The sequence below is a fragment of the Netta rufina genome (assembly GCF_964035555.1).
Source record: "Netta rufina genome assembly, chromosome: 6".
NCBI classification, from domain to species: Eukaryota; Metazoa; Chordata; class Aves; order Anseriformes; family Anatidae; genus Netta; species Netta rufina.
The window spans coordinates 16,704,387-16,723,827 of NC_140129.1; the positions used below are offsets into that span (position 1 = coordinate 16,704,387).

The 19,441-nt window shown below is 39.9% G+C and overlaps 1 protein-coding gene across 50 annotated transcripts in view; it reads left to right on the plus strand.

Annotated features, from left to right (window-relative positions):
- LOC311210842 (titin-like) overlaps positions 1-19,441 on the plus strand; it is a 243,002-nt gene that overhangs the window by 220,699 nt on the left and 2,862 nt on the right. For all 50 annotated transcript variants that reach the window (XM_084289064.1, XM_084289078.1, XM_084289067.1 and 47 more), the window contains 23 exons: positions 68-364; positions 1,172-1,459; positions 1,554-1,853; positions 1,941-4,007; positions 4,102-4,404; positions 4,486-4,791; positions 4,891-5,181; positions 5,323-5,622; positions 5,732-6,037; positions 6,171-6,476; positions 6,576-6,857; positions 7,156-7,749; positions 7,844-8,131; positions 8,251-8,550; positions 8,984-9,286; positions 9,583-9,885; positions 9,997-10,581; positions 10,747-11,052; positions 11,150-11,449; positions 11,700-12,275; positions 12,365-12,670; positions 12,761-13,354; positions 13,476-19,426. In XM_084289064.1, the coding sequence (XP_084145190.1) occupies positions 68-364; positions 1,172-1,459; positions 1,554-1,853; positions 1,941-4,007; positions 4,102-4,404; positions 4,486-4,791; positions 4,891-5,181; positions 5,323-5,622; positions 5,732-6,037; positions 6,171-6,476; positions 6,576-6,857; positions 7,156-7,749; positions 7,844-8,131; positions 8,251-8,550; positions 8,984-9,286; positions 9,583-9,885; positions 9,997-10,581; positions 10,747-11,052; positions 11,150-11,449; positions 11,700-12,275; positions 12,365-12,670; positions 12,761-13,354; positions 13,476-19,426 (15,452 nt within the window). The remainder of the gene's footprint in view (positions 1-67; positions 365-1,171; positions 1,460-1,553; positions 1,854-1,940; positions 4,008-4,101; positions 4,405-4,485; positions 4,792-4,890; positions 5,182-5,322; positions 5,623-5,731; positions 6,038-6,170; positions 6,477-6,575; positions 6,858-7,155; positions 7,750-7,843; positions 8,132-8,250; positions 8,551-8,983; positions 9,287-9,582; positions 9,886-9,996; positions 10,582-10,746; positions 11,053-11,149; positions 11,450-11,699; positions 12,276-12,364; positions 12,671-12,760; positions 13,355-13,475; positions 19,427-19,441) is intronic.

Genomic DNA, 19,441 nt, shown 5'->3' on the forward strand with positions numbered 1-19,441 from the left:
AAAATTCTGGTTCTGTAGACTATGGTGAACAGTAATAGAAATAAATTATTTTATTTTATTTTTCCAGACCCACCTGGTACTCCTGATTACATTGATGTCACCAGGGAAACAGTCACTCTTAAATGGACCCCCCCACTGCGTGATGGAGGCAGTAAGATTGTGGCCTACAGTATTGAGAAGCGGCAAGGAAGTGAAGACCGTTGGCTCCGATGCAACTTTACTGATGTCAGTGAATGCCAATATACAGTTACAGGACTCAGTCCAGGTGACCGATATGAATTCAGAGTTCTTGCAAGAAATGCTGTTGGCACAATTAGCCCACCTTCACAGTCTTCAGGCTATATCATGACCAGAGATGAAAATGGTAAGATTTCTTAATATGATTGTATTTGGGTACTGAAGCCAACTAGAGCTTCTGGAAGATGTGGGCCAAAGTGGGAGGAATCCATGACTGCTCTTCCAGCCAACTCAGAATCACTTCTGTTTGAGTGCAAGATGGGAGGAGCTAAATGTAAGACCTAAATCTTGTAGACATAGGTAACCAATTGCTATATTAGAGTAAAGCAGTAATTTTTTATTCAATGTACTAATAGACTTCTTTTTGTCTTATAAATAGAATTTTGCTGGGATTTATTTGAAAATGAAATATCATCCTACAATATGTTTTGATGTAGTTATGGTTTTGTTACTCTGTGGCAACTTTAACAGTTCATATCATGTACTCTCGGACTTGGCAGAGATAGTTATTCTGGATGGTGGCCCTGTAGTTTTCCTTTCCAAAGTTTCTGATAATTGTGACCTTCAGGAAGGTATCCAGAGTAATTTAAACCTGTCCAGGGAAATCAGAGTTTCCAGATACTTTTGCTTAAAGTCATGGCATTCCACATGTGTTGGATAAGAAGCAACAGAAAAGTTGGAAAGGAATAATAGACTAATAATCTGATGCACTGAGTAATTTAGAAATGAAAATTTGACTCAGCTTAACATGCTGTAACAACAAACATTAATGTATTTCACCTATGGTAATCCGCTGCACGGATTGCTAACAGGAAAAATAAGTTTACAGGTCATAATTCTTTATACAACAATCGTTTATAATTACTGTGTTTAAAACAGTATCAGGAAAACTTACTTAGCTATATGAGAATTGATTTATGTTTTCCTTTTTTAGTTGCTCCAACAATTGAATTTGGCCCTGAGCACTTTGAAGGCCTTACTGTTAAAGCTGGAGAGAGCATTAGACTTAAAGCTTTAATCAAAGGACGTCCAGTACCTAAGGTGACATGGTTTAAAGATGGTAAGGAGATTGAAAAAACAATGAGTATAGAAATAACTACAGCTATTGGATATAGCACAATTTTCATTAGAGATGCAACTCGGGATCATCGTGGAGTGTACACAGTAGAAGCCAAAAATGCATCAGGAACTAAACGAGAAGATATTACATTCAGAATACAAGGTACTGCACCAAACACTTTCAGTCTCTATTTTTTTTTAATAGAATTTTAATCTAAGTGCCAGCAAATTTTAATTCTAAACCTTTAATTTTGCAGATACACCAGGAAAAGTTGGTGGACCAATACGATTCACAAACATTACTGGAGAAAAAGTGACATTATGGTGGGAACCTCCCACTAATGATGGTTGTGCTTCTATTTCCCACTACATAATTGAAAAACGTGAAACCAGCAGGATTGCTTGGGCATTAGTTGAAGACAAGTGTGAAGCTTGCAGCTACACTGCACTTAAATTAATAAAGGGCAATGAGTATCAGTTCCGTGTCTCTGCAGTAAACAAATTTGGAGTTGGCAGACCACTGGAGTCTGATCCAGTTACAGCACAAATACCTTACAGTAAGTTTCCGTCTCATTCTGTAGAAGTAACTGTTGAGTTAACATTTTGCATTTCTAATGATGTTTTTCTTTTTATTTTTATTTTAGCTCTTCCTGATGCCCCAGGAACTCCAGAGCCCACGAATGTAACAGGAGACAGTATCACACTCACATGGGCAAGACCAAATTCAGATGGTGGAAGTGAGATAAATGAGTATATTCTAGAAAGGAGAGAAAAGAAGAGCATGCGCTGGGTTAAAGTATCCAGTAAGAGGCCCATTGCTGAGAACAGATACAGAGTAACTGGCCTTATTGAAGGCAATGAGTATGAATTTCGTGTCATGGCTGAAAATGCTGCAGGAGTTGGACCTCCAAGTGATGCTTCAAAGCTGATTAAATGTAGAGAACCCGTGAGCCCACCAAGTGCTCCTAATGTTGTAAAGGTGACAGATACATCAAAGACTAGTGTAAGCTTAGAGTGGACCAAGCCAGTTTTTGATGGAGGTATGGAAATAATTGGGTACATTATTGAGATGTGCAAAGCTGACCTAGAAGCATGGCAGAAAGTCAATGCGGAGACCGTTCTTGCTACTAAATATACTGTTGTTGATTTGGAGGCAGGAGAACACTATAAATTCAGAGTTAGTGCTGTCAATGGTGCTGGAAAAGGAGAAAGCTGTGAAGTTCCTGCTTCAGTCCAAACTGTGGACAGGCTTTCTGCACCTGAAATTGATATTGATGCAAACTTCAAGCAGACTCATGTTGTACGAGCAGGTGCAAGCATTCGTCTGTTTATTGCCTTCTCTGGAAAGCCTGTTCCTACTGCTGTGTGGTCCAAAGCAGATGCAAATCTTAGCTTGCGTGCTGACATTCAAACAACTGATTCATTCAGCACATTGACTGTGGAGGAATGCAATAGAAATGATGCTGGCAAGTATGTCTTTACTGTGGAAAACAACAGTGGAAGTAAGTCAATTACATTCACTGTCAAAGTTTTGGACACTCCTGGTCCACCTGGTCCTATTACATTTAAGGATGTGACTCGAGGATCTATTACTTTAATGTGGGATGCTCCTGTTTTGGATGGAGGTTCACGTATCCATCACTACATTGTGGAAAAACGGGAAGCAAGCCGTCGTAGCTGGCAAGTGGTGAGTTCAAAATGCACTCGACAAATCTTTAAGGTCACTGATCTAGCAGAAGGTGTCCCGTATTACTACCGAGTGTCGGCAGAAAACGAATATGGTGTAGGTGAACCCTGTGAACTGACGGAACCAATTATAGCCACTGAAGAACCTGCTCCACCTAAGAGACTAGATATTGTTGATACAACTAAATCTTCTGTAGTTTTAGCATGGCTTAAACCTGACCATGATGGTGGTAGTCGTGTTACTGGATACCTTCTTGAAATGAAACAAAAAGGATCTGACTACTGGATTGAAGCTGGTCAAACAAAACAACTTACTTTCACTGTTGAAGGCCTGGTGGAGAACACTGAATATGAGTTCCGGGTCAAGGCCAGGAATGATGCTGGCTACAGTGAGCCAAGAGAAGCTTTCTCTTCTGTTATCATTAAGGAGCCACAAATTGAACCAACAGCAGATCTCAGTGAAATAAGCAGACAGCTCATAACATGCAAGGCTGGAAGCGCCTTTACTATTGATATACCTATTAGTGGCCGCCCAGCTCCAAAAGTGACATGGAAACTTGAGGAGATGAGGTTGAAGGAAACTGAGAGAGTGACCATCAAGACAACAAAAGACAGAACAACACTTACTGTAAAGGACAGTATGAGAGGTGACTCTGGGAAGTACTACCTCACACTTGAAAATACCGCTGGTGTGAAAACATTTACTGTCACAGTGGTAGTCATAGGAAGGCCAGGTCCAGTCACTGGCCCAATTGAAATATCATCTGTCTCTTCTGAATCCTGTGTGCTGACCTGGAAAGAACCTGAAGATGATGGTGGCAGTGACATTACAAACTACATTGTAGAGAAACGTGAATCTGGAACAACAGCATGGCAACTGGTAAATTCCAGTGTAAAACGTACACAGATCAAAGTCACTCATCTTACAAAATACCAGGAGTACAGTTTTCGAATAAGCTCAGAAAACAGATTTGGTGTCAGCAAACCCCTTGAATCAAAAACTGTGGTAGCTGAGCATCCATTTGGTAAGTGAAACTTTTTTAAAATCTGTTGTTTTCCTCAGACTACTGTAAGTATTTGTAACAACTAACGTTTTCCTCACCTCCAATTTGTGTTTAGTCCCACCAAGCCCACCCTCAAGGCCAGAAGTCTATTCTGTGTCTGCAACTGCCATGGCAATTCGCTGGGAGGAACCCTATCATGATGGTGGCAGCAGAGTCATTGGATACTGGGTTGAAAAGAAGGAGCGCAACACTATTCTTTGGGTGAAGGAAAACAAAGTGCCGTGCTGTGAATGCAACTACAAAGTCACAGGATTGGTGGAAGGCCTAGAATATCAATTCAGAACGTATGCTCTAAATGCTGCAGGTGTTAGCAAAGCTAGTGAAGCTTCCAGACCTGTAGTGGCTCAAAATCCAGTTGGTAAGTATTACTTTCAATAGTCGTTTTGTTAATTAAGTTCAAAGAGAATTACATTTCTCATTTTTTGTTTTATTTCTCCAGATCCACCAGGAAGACCAGAAGTAACAGATGTCACCAGATCTACAGTTTCCCTGAGCTGGTCAGCACCACTTTATGATGGTGGAAGTAAAATTATTGGATATATTATAGAGCGTAAACCATATAATGAATCTGGTGATGGACGCTGGCTGAAATGCAATTATACCATTGTCTCGGAAAACTTTTTTACCGTGACAGCTCTTAGTGAAGATGAAGCATATGAATTCCGTGTACTAGCAAAGAATGCTGCTGGTGTGATTAGCAAAGGATCTGAATCAACTGGTGCTGTCATTTGCAAAGATGAATACTGTAAGAAATACTCATTTGGAACAATTAAAAAAATAATGTTCCATTTTTAATACTGTCATGTAATTTGTTTTTAATCTCTTTTTTTTTTATTTATGACAGCACCACCAAAGGCTGAACTCGATGCTAGATTGCAGGGAGAAGTTGTGACCATTAGGGCTGGATCTGATCTTGTTCTGGATGCAGCTGTTGGTGGGAAACCAGAACCAAAAGTCTTCTGGTCCAAAGGTGACAGGGAACTGGACCTATGTGAAAAGATCTCTCTGCAATACACCAGCAAACGAGCCATTGCAATTATCAAGTTCTGTGACAGAAGTGATAGTGGAAAATATACTCTAACAGTTAAAAATGCCAGTGGGACAAAACAAATTTCTGTTCTTGTCAAAGTGCTTGGTATGTATTCCATGATTAATATTCTTATATAATATACTAAAAAAAAAAAAAAAAAGCAAAAAAAAAAAAGCATTATTTTAAATAAGAGTGAGAATTTTTTCTTAGCTGCTAATAACAATACCTATTTTCACCTCTACTCAGATTCACCAGGTCCATGCTCAGGCAAAATCACAGTTAGCAGAGTAACAGAAGAGAAATGTACTCTGGCATGGAACATTCCTGAGGAAGATGGAGGTGCACAAATCACTCACTACATCGTAGAAAGGCGTGAAACCAGCAGACTTCACTGGGTTATTGTTGAGGCTGAATGCCAGACATTATCATGTGTGGTAACAAAACTTATTAAAAATAATGAGTACATCTTCCGCGTCAGAGCTGTCAACAAATATGGGCCAGGTGTTCCAATTGAAACAGAACCCGTCATTGCCAGGAATGCTTTCAGTGAGTGTTAATACCTTCCATCCTGTGTCAGAATGTGTGGAATGTTTCTCATAGATTGTAAAAAAATGGTAAAACTTCTTTTTTTTTTCACTTTAAAAAAAAAAAAAAGCTATCCCAACGCAGCCTGGTGCTCCTGAAGAAGTGAGTGTTGGCAAGGAACACATCATTATTCAGTGGACAAAACCAGAATCAGATGGTGGCAGTGAGATTAAGGACTATCTTGTAGACAAACGCGAAAGGAAAAGTCTGCGCTGGACACGAGTGAACAGAGATTACACAATTTATGATACCAGACTGAAAGTCACTGGTCTTATGGAAGGAAGCCAGTACCAGTTCCGTGTCACTGCAGTGAATGCTGCTGGAAACAGTGAGCCTAGTGAAGCTTCACAATACATGTTATGCAAAGAGCCATCATGTAAGTTGCCACATTTAAAATATATTTTTATAAATATATTTAATATAAAATATGTAAAAAATATTTTAATATAAAATACATAAACTGTGAAATGTTCCCTGCACCAATATGAAATATATTTTCTTTTTCAAAGATACTCCTGCACCACCTTCAGCTCCAAGAGTTGTGGATACTACCATGCACAGCATAAGTTTAGCGTGGTCAAAGCCCACATATGATGGTGGTGCTGACATCTTAGGCTATGTTCTTGAAATGAAAGAAGAAGGTACTGAACAGTGGTACCGACCACATACAACTCCCACTCTGAGGAATGCTGAGTTCACCGTAATTGGCCTTAAAACAAACCAGAAATACCAATTCAGAGTTGCTGCTACAAACGTGAATGGTATGAGCGAATTTAGTGAATCTTCAGCAGAAATAGAACCTGTGGAAAGAATAGGTAATTTGAAAACTCAGTGTGTATTTTAAGGAATAATTATGTTTTCCTTCAAAACTACTAAAAGATTAATTTGTTTTGTTTCTTACACCCCTTCATCAGAAATACCTGAGCTTGAGCTTGCTGATGATCTGAGGAAAACAGTAACAGTGAGAGCTGGTGGTTCCCTGCGCCTAATGGTCTCTGTGTCTGGCAGACCTGCTCCTGTAATCACATGGAGCAAGCAGGGTGTTGACCTTGTAAGTCGAGCTATTATTGATACTACCGACAGTTACACTCTACTTATTGTGGATAAAGTTAATCGGTATGATGCTGGAAAATACATCATTGAGGCTGAAAATCAATCAGGAAAAAAATCAGCGACTATTTCTGTAAAAGTGTATGGTAAGTACTGCTACAGTTATGTAGAGGTATGACACCACTCATAGTGCATGTTGCGTGGGAGTAAAAAACTAAGTTATTTCCAAAGGAATTTTGCAGTTTAAATAACATGAGAATGTTTGGGAATTCAAAGAAACAATTCAACACAGAGGAAAATAAGTAGTTTTAAAAAGCTCTGCTAGTTTATAAATCAAATTCAAATGTTGTTTTTCCTCTTTTTTTTTATTCAGAAGTAAATCATTGACCAGAAGAGGAAGGGATCCAGAAGAAAAAAAATAATTTGTTGTTGTTGTTGTTTTAGATACACCTGGTCCACCAGCTGCAGTGAGAATTAAGGAAGTATCAAAAGATTCTGTGACACTTACTTGGGATATTCCAACCATTGATGGTGGAGCCCCGGTCAGCAATTATATAATTGAGAAACGTGAAGCTTCCATGAGAGCTTACAAGACTGTCACTACCAAATGCAGCAAGACATTTTATAGAGTTACTGGACTTCTAGAAGGAGCATTGTATTATTTCAGGGTACTGCCAGAAAATATTTATGGCATTGGTGAAGCTTGTGAGACATCTGACGCAATACTAGTATCTGATGTACCCACGGTACCACAAAAACTTGAAGTGATTGATACCACTAAGTCAACTGTGACTCTTGCATGGGAGAAACCACCACATGATGGTGGAAGCAGACTGACTGGCTATGTTATTGAGGCCAGCAAAGCTGGAACAGAAAGATGGTTGAAGGTAGTGACAGTGAAGCCTACTGTTTATGAACATACAATTATCTCTCTCAATGAAGGTGAACAGTACTTGTTCAGGGTCAGAGCACAGAATCAGAAGGGTGTGTCAGAACCACGAGAGATTGTCACAGCAGTGACAGTACAGGACCAAAAAGGTAGGTATCTACGATTAAAAATAACAGCTGACACCAAATGAATGTGGTATTTATAAAATGGATACCAAAAATATCAATGCTTTTCTTTTCTTAGTTCTGCCAACAATTGACCTTGCTGGAATACCTCAGAAAACAATTCATGTACCTGCTGGAAAGCCCATTGAATTAGCTATTCCAATTGAAGGACGGCCACCTCCAGCTGCATCTTGGTTCTTGGCTGGTTCTAAACTAAAAGAATCAGAACGCATCAAAATGGAGACTGTTGCCAAAATGGCTAAATTAACTGTCCGTGAGACCACTATACATGACACTGGCGAGTATACACTTGAACTGAAGAACACAACTGGAACAGTTACTGATACAATAAAAGTTATAATCCTTGGTAAGAACTTTTGAAAGTAATTGTCCATGATCTTTAACTGTCTGAACTTTGTCACCAGTTATATGATTCTTTTTCTCAACATTATTTTTTGGCCTTTAAATTTATTTATTTTTCCATAGACAAACCTGGACCACCTGTTGGACCTATCCGAATTGATGAAATTGATTCAAATTATGTTACCATCTCCTGGGAGCCACCTGAGCTGGATGGTGGAGCTACACTTAGTGGCTATGTGGTAGAACAGCGTGATGCTCACCGTCCTGGATGGCTGCCAGTCTCGGAGTCAGTAACCAGGACAATATACAAGTTCACCAGGCTTGTTGAAGGTGCAGAATATGTATTCCGTGTGGCTGCTACAAACCGCTTTGGAATTGGATCTTATCTGCAGTCTGAAATTATAGAATGCAAGAGTAGAATTCGTAAGTCTACCTTTAAAAATATAAAAATATATATGTACATGGGCTTATGTAGCCACACAAAAATACAATTTTCTAGATTTAACTACCTCTTTTTTCAAATAGTATACATCATCATGCACAGTAGTCTTGTTATACTTCCAGGGAACAATGCCATACACAAGCCTGTGCAGGTATTATAGATGCATTGCACAGAACCTGGACAGTAAACTTGGATTTTATACTCAGGTCTACAGTTGACCTTGAAAAATTGCTTTCCCCCATTATAAAAGCAGGATTATTTCACTGATCTAGTTTCTAAACTACTTTGGTATCTGCTGATAAAAAGAATTTGATAAGACATTGATATTTTCTTGTTCTACATACTATGTTGCATATTTCTATGTGTAGAACCATCAGGTGCTTTCTTCACTAATTCTGTGTTTTCTTTTTACAGGTATTCCTGGCCCTCCTGGCACTCCAGAAGTGTTTGATGTCTCTCGAGATGGCATGACATTAACTTGGTATCCTCCAGAAGATGATGGTGATTCACAGATTACTGGTTATATTGTGGAACGCAAAGAAGTTAGAGCAGATAGATGGATCCGTGTAAATAAAGTTCCAGTTACCATGACTCGTTACCGTTCCACTGGGTTGGTTGAAGGATTAGAATATGAACACCGGGTCACAGCAATCAATGCCAGAGGTGCTGGGAAACCCAGCCGTCCTTCCAAGACTGCCATTGCCAGGGATCCAATTGGTAAGTAATTTCCTATATAGATTAAGCACATGATAGCAGAATAGAAATGATCCTACTAGAAGTCACTCTTTTTTGTAATTTGGAAATTTATCTGGCTATGAAAATGAATGACTGGAGGAAACCAAGGAAAACATTAGTGAAAATCTTTCATTCCAAGTTGCCCTATATAAATCCTATTATGACTTAATACAGATCATATGCTAGAAGTTAGCATTTGTTATGTTTTTTAAATGTTCGTTAAAAAAATTCTCACTGAGCCTCTTCCCCCAACCCCCCAATCTCATCTTCTCTTCCAGCACCTCCAGGTAAACCTCAGAATCCAAGAGTCACTGATACTACAAGAACATCTGTCTCCCTGGCTTGGAGTCCACCAGAAGATGAAGGTGGTTCTAAAGTTACTGGCTACTTAATTGAGATGCAGAAGGTTGATCAATTTGAATGGACCAAATGCAATACTACTCCAACCAAGATTCGTGAATATACCTTGACACATCTCCCCCAAGGCGCAGAGTACAGATTCCGTGTGCTAGCCTGTAATGCTGGTGGGCCAGGAGAACCTGCTGAAGTGCCAGGAACAGTCAAAATAACAGAAATGCTTGGTAAGACACTTGTCTTAACTCCCATTGAAAGCTGTCCTAAAGACCTATTTGCCTAAAGAAGGCATATTATCTGTTAAACAGACATAGCATGACATGTTAATTTTCTTTCAGAATATCCTGACTATGAACTTGATGAAAAATACCAGGAAGGTCTTATGGTGAGACAAGGTGGAGTTATCAGGCTTACAATACCCATTAAGGGTAAGCCCATCCCAATATGCAAATGGACAAAAGAAGGACATGACATCAGCAAGAGGGCCATGATTGCAACTTCTGACACTCACACAGAACTCGTGATCAAAGATGCAGAAAGAGAAGATTCCGGCACCTATGATCTGGCACTTGAAAATAAGTGTGGCAAAAAAGCTGTGTATATTAAAGTCAGAGTGATTGGCATACCAAATCCACCAGAAGGACCACTTGAGTATGATGATATACAAGCTCGTTCTGTCAGAGTAAGCTGGAGACCTCCTACAGATGATGGTGGTGCAGATATACTAGGTTATATTGTTGAGAGACGAGAAGTACCAAAGACTGCCTGGTACACTGTTGACTCTAGAGTAAAAGGGACTTCATTAGTAGTGAAAGGGCTGAAAGAAAATGTGGAGTATCATTTCCGTGTTTCTGCAGAAAACCATTTTGGTATTAGCAAATCTCTCAAATCTGAAGAACCAGCCATACCAAAGACACCTCTAAGTAAGTCCCCATTTTATATTTTTAGAATATATTTTTTACTACTGTTTGCTTACTACAGTATGGTTCTAAAAGTGCCATAGTCTATGCAAATGTTTTAACGCTATCATTATTATTATATATATATTATAATGCTATCATTACTTTTGTTGTTATCATTATTAACAGATCCTCCAGAGCCTCCAAACAACCCACCTGAGGTACTTGATGTCACAAAGAGTTCTGTTAACTTGTCCTGGTCCAGACCTAAAGATGACGGTGGTTCTCGTGTAACCGGCTACTACATTGAACGTAAAGAAACATCTACAGAAAAATGGGTCCGGCATAACAAAACACAGATCACCACTACAATGTACACGGTCACAGGACTTGTTCCAGATGCGGAATATCAGTTCCGTGTCATTGCTCAAAATGATATTGGTGAAAGTGAAGCAAGTCCTGCTTCTGAACCAGTAGTTTGCAAGGATCCATTTGGTAAGAAAATGTTTGCATTAACAATTAATTGCTTGTGTATAGCAATTTAGTGACATTCAAAAAGGAATTTAACTTCTGTATATACTGCAATTTTCAGATAAACCAAGCCAACCTGGAGAAATTGAGATCACTTCTATATTTAAAGACAGCATTACATTAGAATGGGAACGACCTGAAAGTGATGGTGGCAAAGAAATCCTTGGCTATTGGGTTGAGTATCGACAGTCCGGAGAAAGCACCTGGAAAAAATGCAATAAAGAACGGATCAAGGACAGACAGTTTACAGTAGGAGGTTTACTAGAGGCCACAGAATATGAATTCCGTGTTTTTGCAGAAAACCAGACTGGGCTCAGTAGACCTCGAAGGACTGCTATGGCCGTGAAAACTAAACTAACATGTAAGCAAAAAAAAAAAAAAAAAAAAAAAGTAATATTTACTGTGATATTGCCATGTTGTGTTTCATAAACCATGGTGCTGCATTTAATATGCTGTTTGCTTTACACGTTATTTGCCAACATGACTGTCCTACAGCACAGCCCAGTCATTCAGATATAAGAGGCACAATTTTAAATAAAGATTAAATTCCAGTACCATAGTAATAGAGGAACATTTCATCTTCATTATTTTTTTACTTTTCTTTCTTTTAGCTGGAGAAGCACCTGCCATAAGAAAAGAAATGCAGGATGTTACAACTAAACTGGGTGAAGCAGCTCAACTGACATGCCAGATTGTTGGGAGACCTCTTCCTGATATTAAATGGTATCGCTTTGGCAAAGAGCTGCTGCAAAGCCGAAAATATAAAATGTCATCTGATGGACGCAACCATACGCTAACAGTAATAACAGATGAACAAGAGGATGAAGGTCTCTACACTTGTATGGCTACCAATGATGTCGGAGAAATTGAAACTAGTGGCAAGCTATTATTGCAGGCTCCTCCTCAGTTCCACCCAGGCTTTCCATTGAAAGAGAAATACTATGCAGGTGCAGGTGGCACCCTCCGCCTTCACGTTGTGTATATTGGCCGACCAGTACCAGCAATAACTTGGTTCCATGGCAACAAACCTCTGAGAGGATCAGAAACAGTTACTATTGAGAACACAGAACATTATACTCATCTTGCTATTAAGAATGTTCAACACAAGACTCATGCTGGGAAGTACAAAGTGCAACTCAGTAACACGTTTGGAACAGTTGACACTGTACTTAATGTGGAAATACAAGGTAATTTTATGTTCAGTATTTTTCTGGAATATTTTATGAAATATTAACTGGCAAAAGAATTGAAAATATGCTGCTTTTTTCTTTTACAGATAAGCCAGATAAACCAGTAGGACCTATCGTTATAGAGTCTATACTGAAGAACTCTGTGGTGATTAGCTGGAAACCACCAGAGGATGATGGAGGTGCTATGATAACAAACTACATCATAGAGAAACGTGAAGCCAAGGAAGGAACTGAATGGCAACTTGTTTCTTCAAGCATTTCAGGCACAACCTGTAGAATTGTTAACCTAACTGAAAATGCAGGCTATTATTTCCGTGTTTCTGCTCAGAATACATATGGCATTAGTGAAGCACTGGAGGTCTCATCAGTTGTTGTTATGAAGCCTCCATTTGGTAAGTGAACACCAAAATATCCAGTTGTGTATATCCCTATAATTACTAAGGCAAGCTCACTTAATCTTTGAATTGTTTTATTCTTTATAGAAAAACCAGGACAACCTGGTCAGCCAGTAGCAAGTGCTGTCACAAAGGATTCTTGTGTTGTCTCATGGAAGCCACCTGCAAGTGATGGAGGGGCAAAGATTAGAACTTACTATCTCGAGAAGCGTGAGAAAAAACAAAACAAGTGGATTTCTGTCACAACAGATGAAATTCGTGAAACCGTCTATTCTGTGAAAGATCTTATTGAAGGTCTTGAGTATGAGTTCCGTGTAAAATGTGAAAATCTAGGTGGTGAAAGCGAGTGGAGTGAAGTATCACAACCAGTCATTCCAAAATCTGATGTACCAATTCAAGCACCACATTTCAAAGAAGAACTAAGAAATCTGAATGTGAAATTTCAAGCTAATGCCACGTTTGTCTGCAAAGTCACTGGTCATCCTAAACCAATTGTCAAGTGGTACAGGCAGGGCAAGGAAATCATGCCAGATGGTGAAAAGATCAAAATACAGGAATTCAAGGGTGGATATCACCAGCTGGTCATAACAAACGTAACGGATGATGATGCCACAGTATATCAAGTTAGAGCTACCAACCAAGGAGGATCTGTGTCTGGCACTGCCTCTTTAGATGTTGAAGGTAATGAAGGATCTTTATTCCCAAGATCAATTATTTTTAAGTTTTGAATATTTAGATTATTGGTGCTCTTTTCAGGTGTTTTTGCTCAAGTGTTGTTTTTTCCTTCCTCTTTCCTTTCCAGTTCCTGCAAAGATTCACTTGCCCAAGAACCTGGAAGGCATGGGAGCTGTTCATGCCCTCCGAGGAGAAATAGTGAGCATCAAGATTCCATTCAGTGGCAAGCCACACCCCGTGATCACATGGCAGAAGGGACAAGATCTCATTGACACTAATGGACATTACCAAGTTATTGTTACACGATCATTCACATCTCTTGTTTTCCCAAATGGTGTTGACAGAAAAGATGCAGGGTTTTACATTGTTTGTGCCAAAAACAGATTTGGAATTGATCAAAAAACAGTTGAATTAGATGTGGCTGATGTGCCTGACCCACCAAGAGGTCTGAAGGTAACTGACGTCTCAAGGGATTCAGTTAACTTAACCTGGAATGAACCAGCTACAGATGGAGGAAGCAGAATCATAAACTACATTATTGAGAAACGTGCTACAACAGCAGAGAGATGGATTCGTGTTGCACAAGCTCGTGATACACGATACACAGTGGTGAACCTGTTTGGCAAGACCACCTACCAGTTCCGTGTAATTGCAGAAAACAAGTTTGGCCAAAGCCAGCCCTCTGAACCTACTGAACCAATTATAACAAAGGAAGATAAGACCAGAATAATGAACTATGATGAAGAAGTTGATGAAACCAGAGAAGTCACCACAGTTAAAGCAGCTCACTATTCTACAAAGGAACTCTATGACAAATACATGATTGCAGAAGAGCTTGGACGTGGGCAGTTTGGCATTACACACCGCTGTGTTGAGGCAGTTTCAAAAAAGACTTACCTGGCTAAGTTTGTCAAAGTAAAAGGTGCTGACCAAGTTTTGGTAAAGAAAGAAATTTCCATTCTAAACATTTCTAGGCACCGAAATATCCTATATCTTCATGAATCATTTGAGAGCCTGGAAGAATTGGTCATGATCTTTGAATTTATTTCTGGAGTTGACATCTTTGAAAGAATCAGCACCGCTTCATTTGAACTGAATGAAAGAGAAATAGTGAGTTATGTACGGCAGGTCTGTGATGCACTAGAATTTTTACATCGCCACAGCATTGGACATTTTGATATCAGACCAGACAATATTATTTACTTCACAAGAAGAAGCTCAGTAATTAAAATTGTTGAATTTGGTCAAGCCAGACAATTGAAGCCTGGAGACAGCTTTAGACTTCAGTTCACTTCTCCTGAATATTATGCACCAGAAGTACATCATCATGATTTGGTCAGCACAGCGACTGACATGTGGTCAGTTGGTGCTCTAACATATATACTTCTCAGTGGCATTAATCCTTTCATTGCTGAAACAAACCAACAAGTTATTGAAAATATTCTAAATGCTGAATACAGCTTTGATGATGAAGCATTCAAAGATATAAGCATTGAGGCCATGGACTTCATTGATCGCCTACTAGTAAAGGAAAGAAAAGCTCGGATGACAGCTGCTGAAGCACTTAACCATGTGTGGCTAAAACAGCAAACAGAAAAGACCAGTACTAAAGCCATCAAGACCTTAAGACACAGGCGTTACTACCAATCTCTAGTAAAGAAGGAGTGGAACACAGTTGTGTCAGTAGCCCGCATTTCCTGTGGAGGTGCAATTAGATCTCAGAAAGGTGTAACAGTGGCTAAAGTTAAAGTTGCGCCAATAGACATTGGTCCTATTGCTGGGCAGATAAACCATAGTGTTGCAGAAGAGGGAGGGCATGCCAAATATGTATGTAGGATTGAAAACTATGATCAGTCCACACAAGTCACCTGGTACTTTGGTATGAGGCAATTAGAAAGCAATGAGAAATATGAAATCAAATATGAAGAAGGTGTGGCAACCATGTATGTCAAAGATGTTTCTAAATCAGATGATGGGACCTACAGATGCAAGGTTGTAAATGACTATGGTGAAGACAGCTCTTATGCAGAACTTTTTGTTAAAGGTGTGAGAGAAATTTCTGAGCACTACAGATGTAGAACTATTAGGAAAGTGAAACGCCGGGTTGATACAATGAGACTACTAGAGCGTCCACCAGAATTTACTCTGCCTTTGTATAATCGCACCGCATACATTGGAGAAAATGTCAGGTTTGGTGTAACTATAACAGTCCATCCAGAACCTCGTGTAACATGGTTCAAATCAGGCCAGAAAATCAAACCTGGTGATGATGATAAGAAGTATACTTTTGAATCAGACAAGGGTCTTTACCAACTTGTCATCAATAAAGTCACTGAAGAGGATGATGCTGAATATAGTATTGTGGCACGCAATAAATATGGGGAAGACAGCTGCAAAGCTAAGCTGACTGTAATTCCACATCCACCTCCAGCAGATGCTACACTAAGGCCGATGTTTAAAAGACTGCTGGCAAATGCTGAATGTCAAGAAGGCCAAAATGTCAGTTTTGAGATCAGGGTATCTGGTGTACCAAAACCAACACTGACATGGGAGAAAGATGGTCAACCTCTATCCTTTGGCCCTAACTTCGATATAATTCATGAAGGTTTAGATTACTATGCTTTGCATATCAGAGATACTTTACCAGAAGACAGCGGTTATTATAGAGTTACTGCTACAAACAGTGCTGGATCTACAAGCTGTCAAGCTTATCTAAAAGTTGAACGCTTGAAATATGTCAAACGTGAGTACAAGACTGAAGAAGAGCGGGAGAAGCATGTACAGAGGCAAATTGACAAAACCTTAAGAATGGCAGAAATCCTTTCTGGGGTTGAACCTGTTCCATTGACACAAACAGCACAAGAGGCTCTCAGAGAAGCTGCTATCTTATACAAACCAGCTGTCAGCACTAAGACTGTCAAAGGTGAATATGAAATTAAGAAAGAGGAGAAGAAGGAAGAAAGAAAACTTCGTATGCCATACGAGGTCCCAGAGCCTCGCAAACATGTGCGCACTACTATTGAAGAAGATCAGAACATTAAACACTTTGTGCCTCTGTCAGATATGAAGTGGTACAAGAGGCTGCGAGACCAGTATGAAATGCCAGGAAAACTTGAGAGAACTGTTCAGAAACGCCAGAAACGCATACGTCTTTCCAGGTGGGAACAGTTCTATGTGATGCCACTGCCACGCATTTCTGATCAGTATAAACCTAAATGGCGCATACCAAAGCTAACACAAGATGATCTTGAAACTGTGAGACCAGCACGTAGGCGTACCCCATCTCCAGATTATGAATTTTATTATAGACCAAGGAGGCGATCACTTGGTGACTTGTCTGATGAGGAATTACTCCTGCCAATTGATGACTATTTAGCCATGAAGAGAACTGAAGAGGAAAGACTGCGCCTTGAAGAAGAGCTTGAGTTAGGCTTTTCTGCTTCCCCACCAAGTAGGAGCCCCCCACGCTTTGAATTGTCTGCACTTCGGTATTCTACTGCGGGAGCACAGGTCAGTTCAGAGGAAGAAAGAAAAAGAGAGATGAGGTATTCAAGCTATCACATTCCAGTTAAAGCTGAAACCAGTGCAAGCTATGCAGAGCTTCGTCAGCGGCATGACAGGGCTGCCTACAGACCACCAAAACAAAAACAAAGAATAATGGATGAAAGAGAGGATGAAGAACTGCTTCGTCCGGTTGGCACTGCTCAACGACTGTCTGAGTACAAGAGTGAGTTGGAATATATGGCAGAAGAGGAAAAGAGCAGACTTAGGAGAAGGAGGGAAAGAGAAATAACTGAGATCACATCAGAAGAAGAAGAAGAAATAGAAATGGTGCAACATGTTCACAGGGAATTTTCACCTCCCTCTAGATTACTACGACGAAGAAGATCTCTTTCTCCAACTTACATTGAGTTGATGCGCCCTGTATCTGAATTAATTAGGCCCCGCTCACGGCCTCCTGAAGAAAGTGAGAGAAGATCCCCAACACCAGAGAGAACTCGACCTCGCTCACCTAGCCCAGTTTCTAGTGAAAGATCACTCTCTCGGTTTGAGAGGATGGCAAGATTTGATATATTTTCTCGATATGAGTCCATGAAATCTGCTTTGAAAACTCAGAAAACTATGGAAAGGAAATATGAAGTTCTAACTCAACAGCCTTTCACACTTGACCATGCTCCCCGCATCACCCTGAGAATGCGCTCACATCGGGTGCCGTGTGGCCATAATACCCGGTTCATTCTGAATGTCCAGTCAAAACCAACTGCTGAAGTGAAGTGGTACCACAATGGTATTGAGCTGCAAGAGAGCAGCAAGATACATTTCACTAATACCAGTGGGGTATTAACTCTGGAGATTCTTGACTGCCATATTGACGATAGTGGAACGTACCGGGCTGTATGCACAAACTACAAAGGAGAATGTTCTGATTATGCAACATTAGATGTTACTGGAGGAGACTACACTACATACTCTTCCCAGCGGAGAGATGAAGAAGTACCAAGATCAATTTTACCTGACCTGACAAAAACAGAGGCATATGCAGTCTCCTCATTCAAGAAAGCATCTGCTACAGAAGCAAGTTCTTCAGTAAGAGAGGTCAAGTCAGAGATATCAGCAACAAGAGAATCACTTTCATCATATGAACACTATGCTTCTTCTGAAGAAAAAATCACTGCAGCAGAAGAAAAATCACTGGAAGAAAGGACTGTACACAAAGCATTTAAAAGCACTCTGCCAGCAACAATCCTTACAAAACCACGATCAATCACAGTTTCTGAAGGGGAGACTGCAAGATTTTCCTGTGACGTTGATGGTGAACCAGCACCAACAATAACATGGTTCCGTGCAGGTCAACCTATTGTTTCTTCAAGGCGCTTCCAAGTAACACGCACACAGTACAAGTCTACTTTTGAAATTTCCTTGGTCCAGATGTCAGATGAGGGGAGTTATACTGTTGTGGTGGAAAACTCAGAAGGAAGACAGGAAGCACACTTTACTTTGACCATTCAAAGAGCAAAAGTTCCTGAAAAAACAATTACATCACCTCCAAGAATCAAATCTCCTGAGCCCCGTGTAAAGTCTCCGGAACCAGTTAAGTCTCCAAAACGAGTGAAATCTCCCGAACCCATCAGTAGCCCTCCAAAAGCAAAGTCACCACCTGCAGACAAAACAGTACCAACAGAGAAAGTACAATTACCAACTGCTTCTCCTCCAAAGATAAAACAGCAGCTGAAAGCAGAAACTCTTGGAGATAAGGTAAAGTTATCCTGTGCCGTTGAAAGCAGTGTTTTAACTGTCAGAGAAGTGGCTTGGTATAAGGATGGCAAAAAACTGAAAGAAGACCATCATTTCAAGTTTCATTACGCAGCAGATGGCACCTATGAGCTCAAAATCCATGACCTCATGGAATCTGATAAAGGAGAATACACCTGTGAAATTACTGGGGAAGGAGGCGTTTCAAAAACTAACTTCCAGTTTACTGGACAAGTATTTAAAAATATCCATTCCCAGATAAAAGGGGTATCATCTGAAACTCGTAAATCAGTTCAGAAAGAAGATGAAGTACTTACAGTTTCTACCCAGAAGAAATCATCAGTGGCAACTGAAGAAAAAGCAGCAGTTCAAGAAGTCATTAAAAAGTCAATTGTTACTGAAGATGTCAAAGAATTGAAAGCAGAAATTAGAGCTTCTTCAACTCAAATGACAGTGTCTGAAGGACAAAAAGTGACTTTGAAAGCCAGCATTCCTGGTGCCTGTGAAGTAAAATGGGTGCTGAATGGAATGGAGCTAAGAAATTCAGATGATTACAGATACGGTGTTTCTGGAAGTGATCACACACTAACTATCAAGAAGGCTAGCAATAAAGACGAAGGTATACTCACCTGTGAAGGTAAAACTGATGAGGGAATTATTAAATGCCAGTACGTTCTTACCTTTTCTAAAGAGCGCTCAAATGAACCAGCATTTATCATGCAACCTAAGTCTCAAAATGTCAATGAAGGGCAAGATGTATTGTTCACCTGTGAAGTTTCTGGGGATCCTTCTCCTGAAATTGAGTGGTTTAAGAATAATCAACCTGTAAGTATTTGCTTA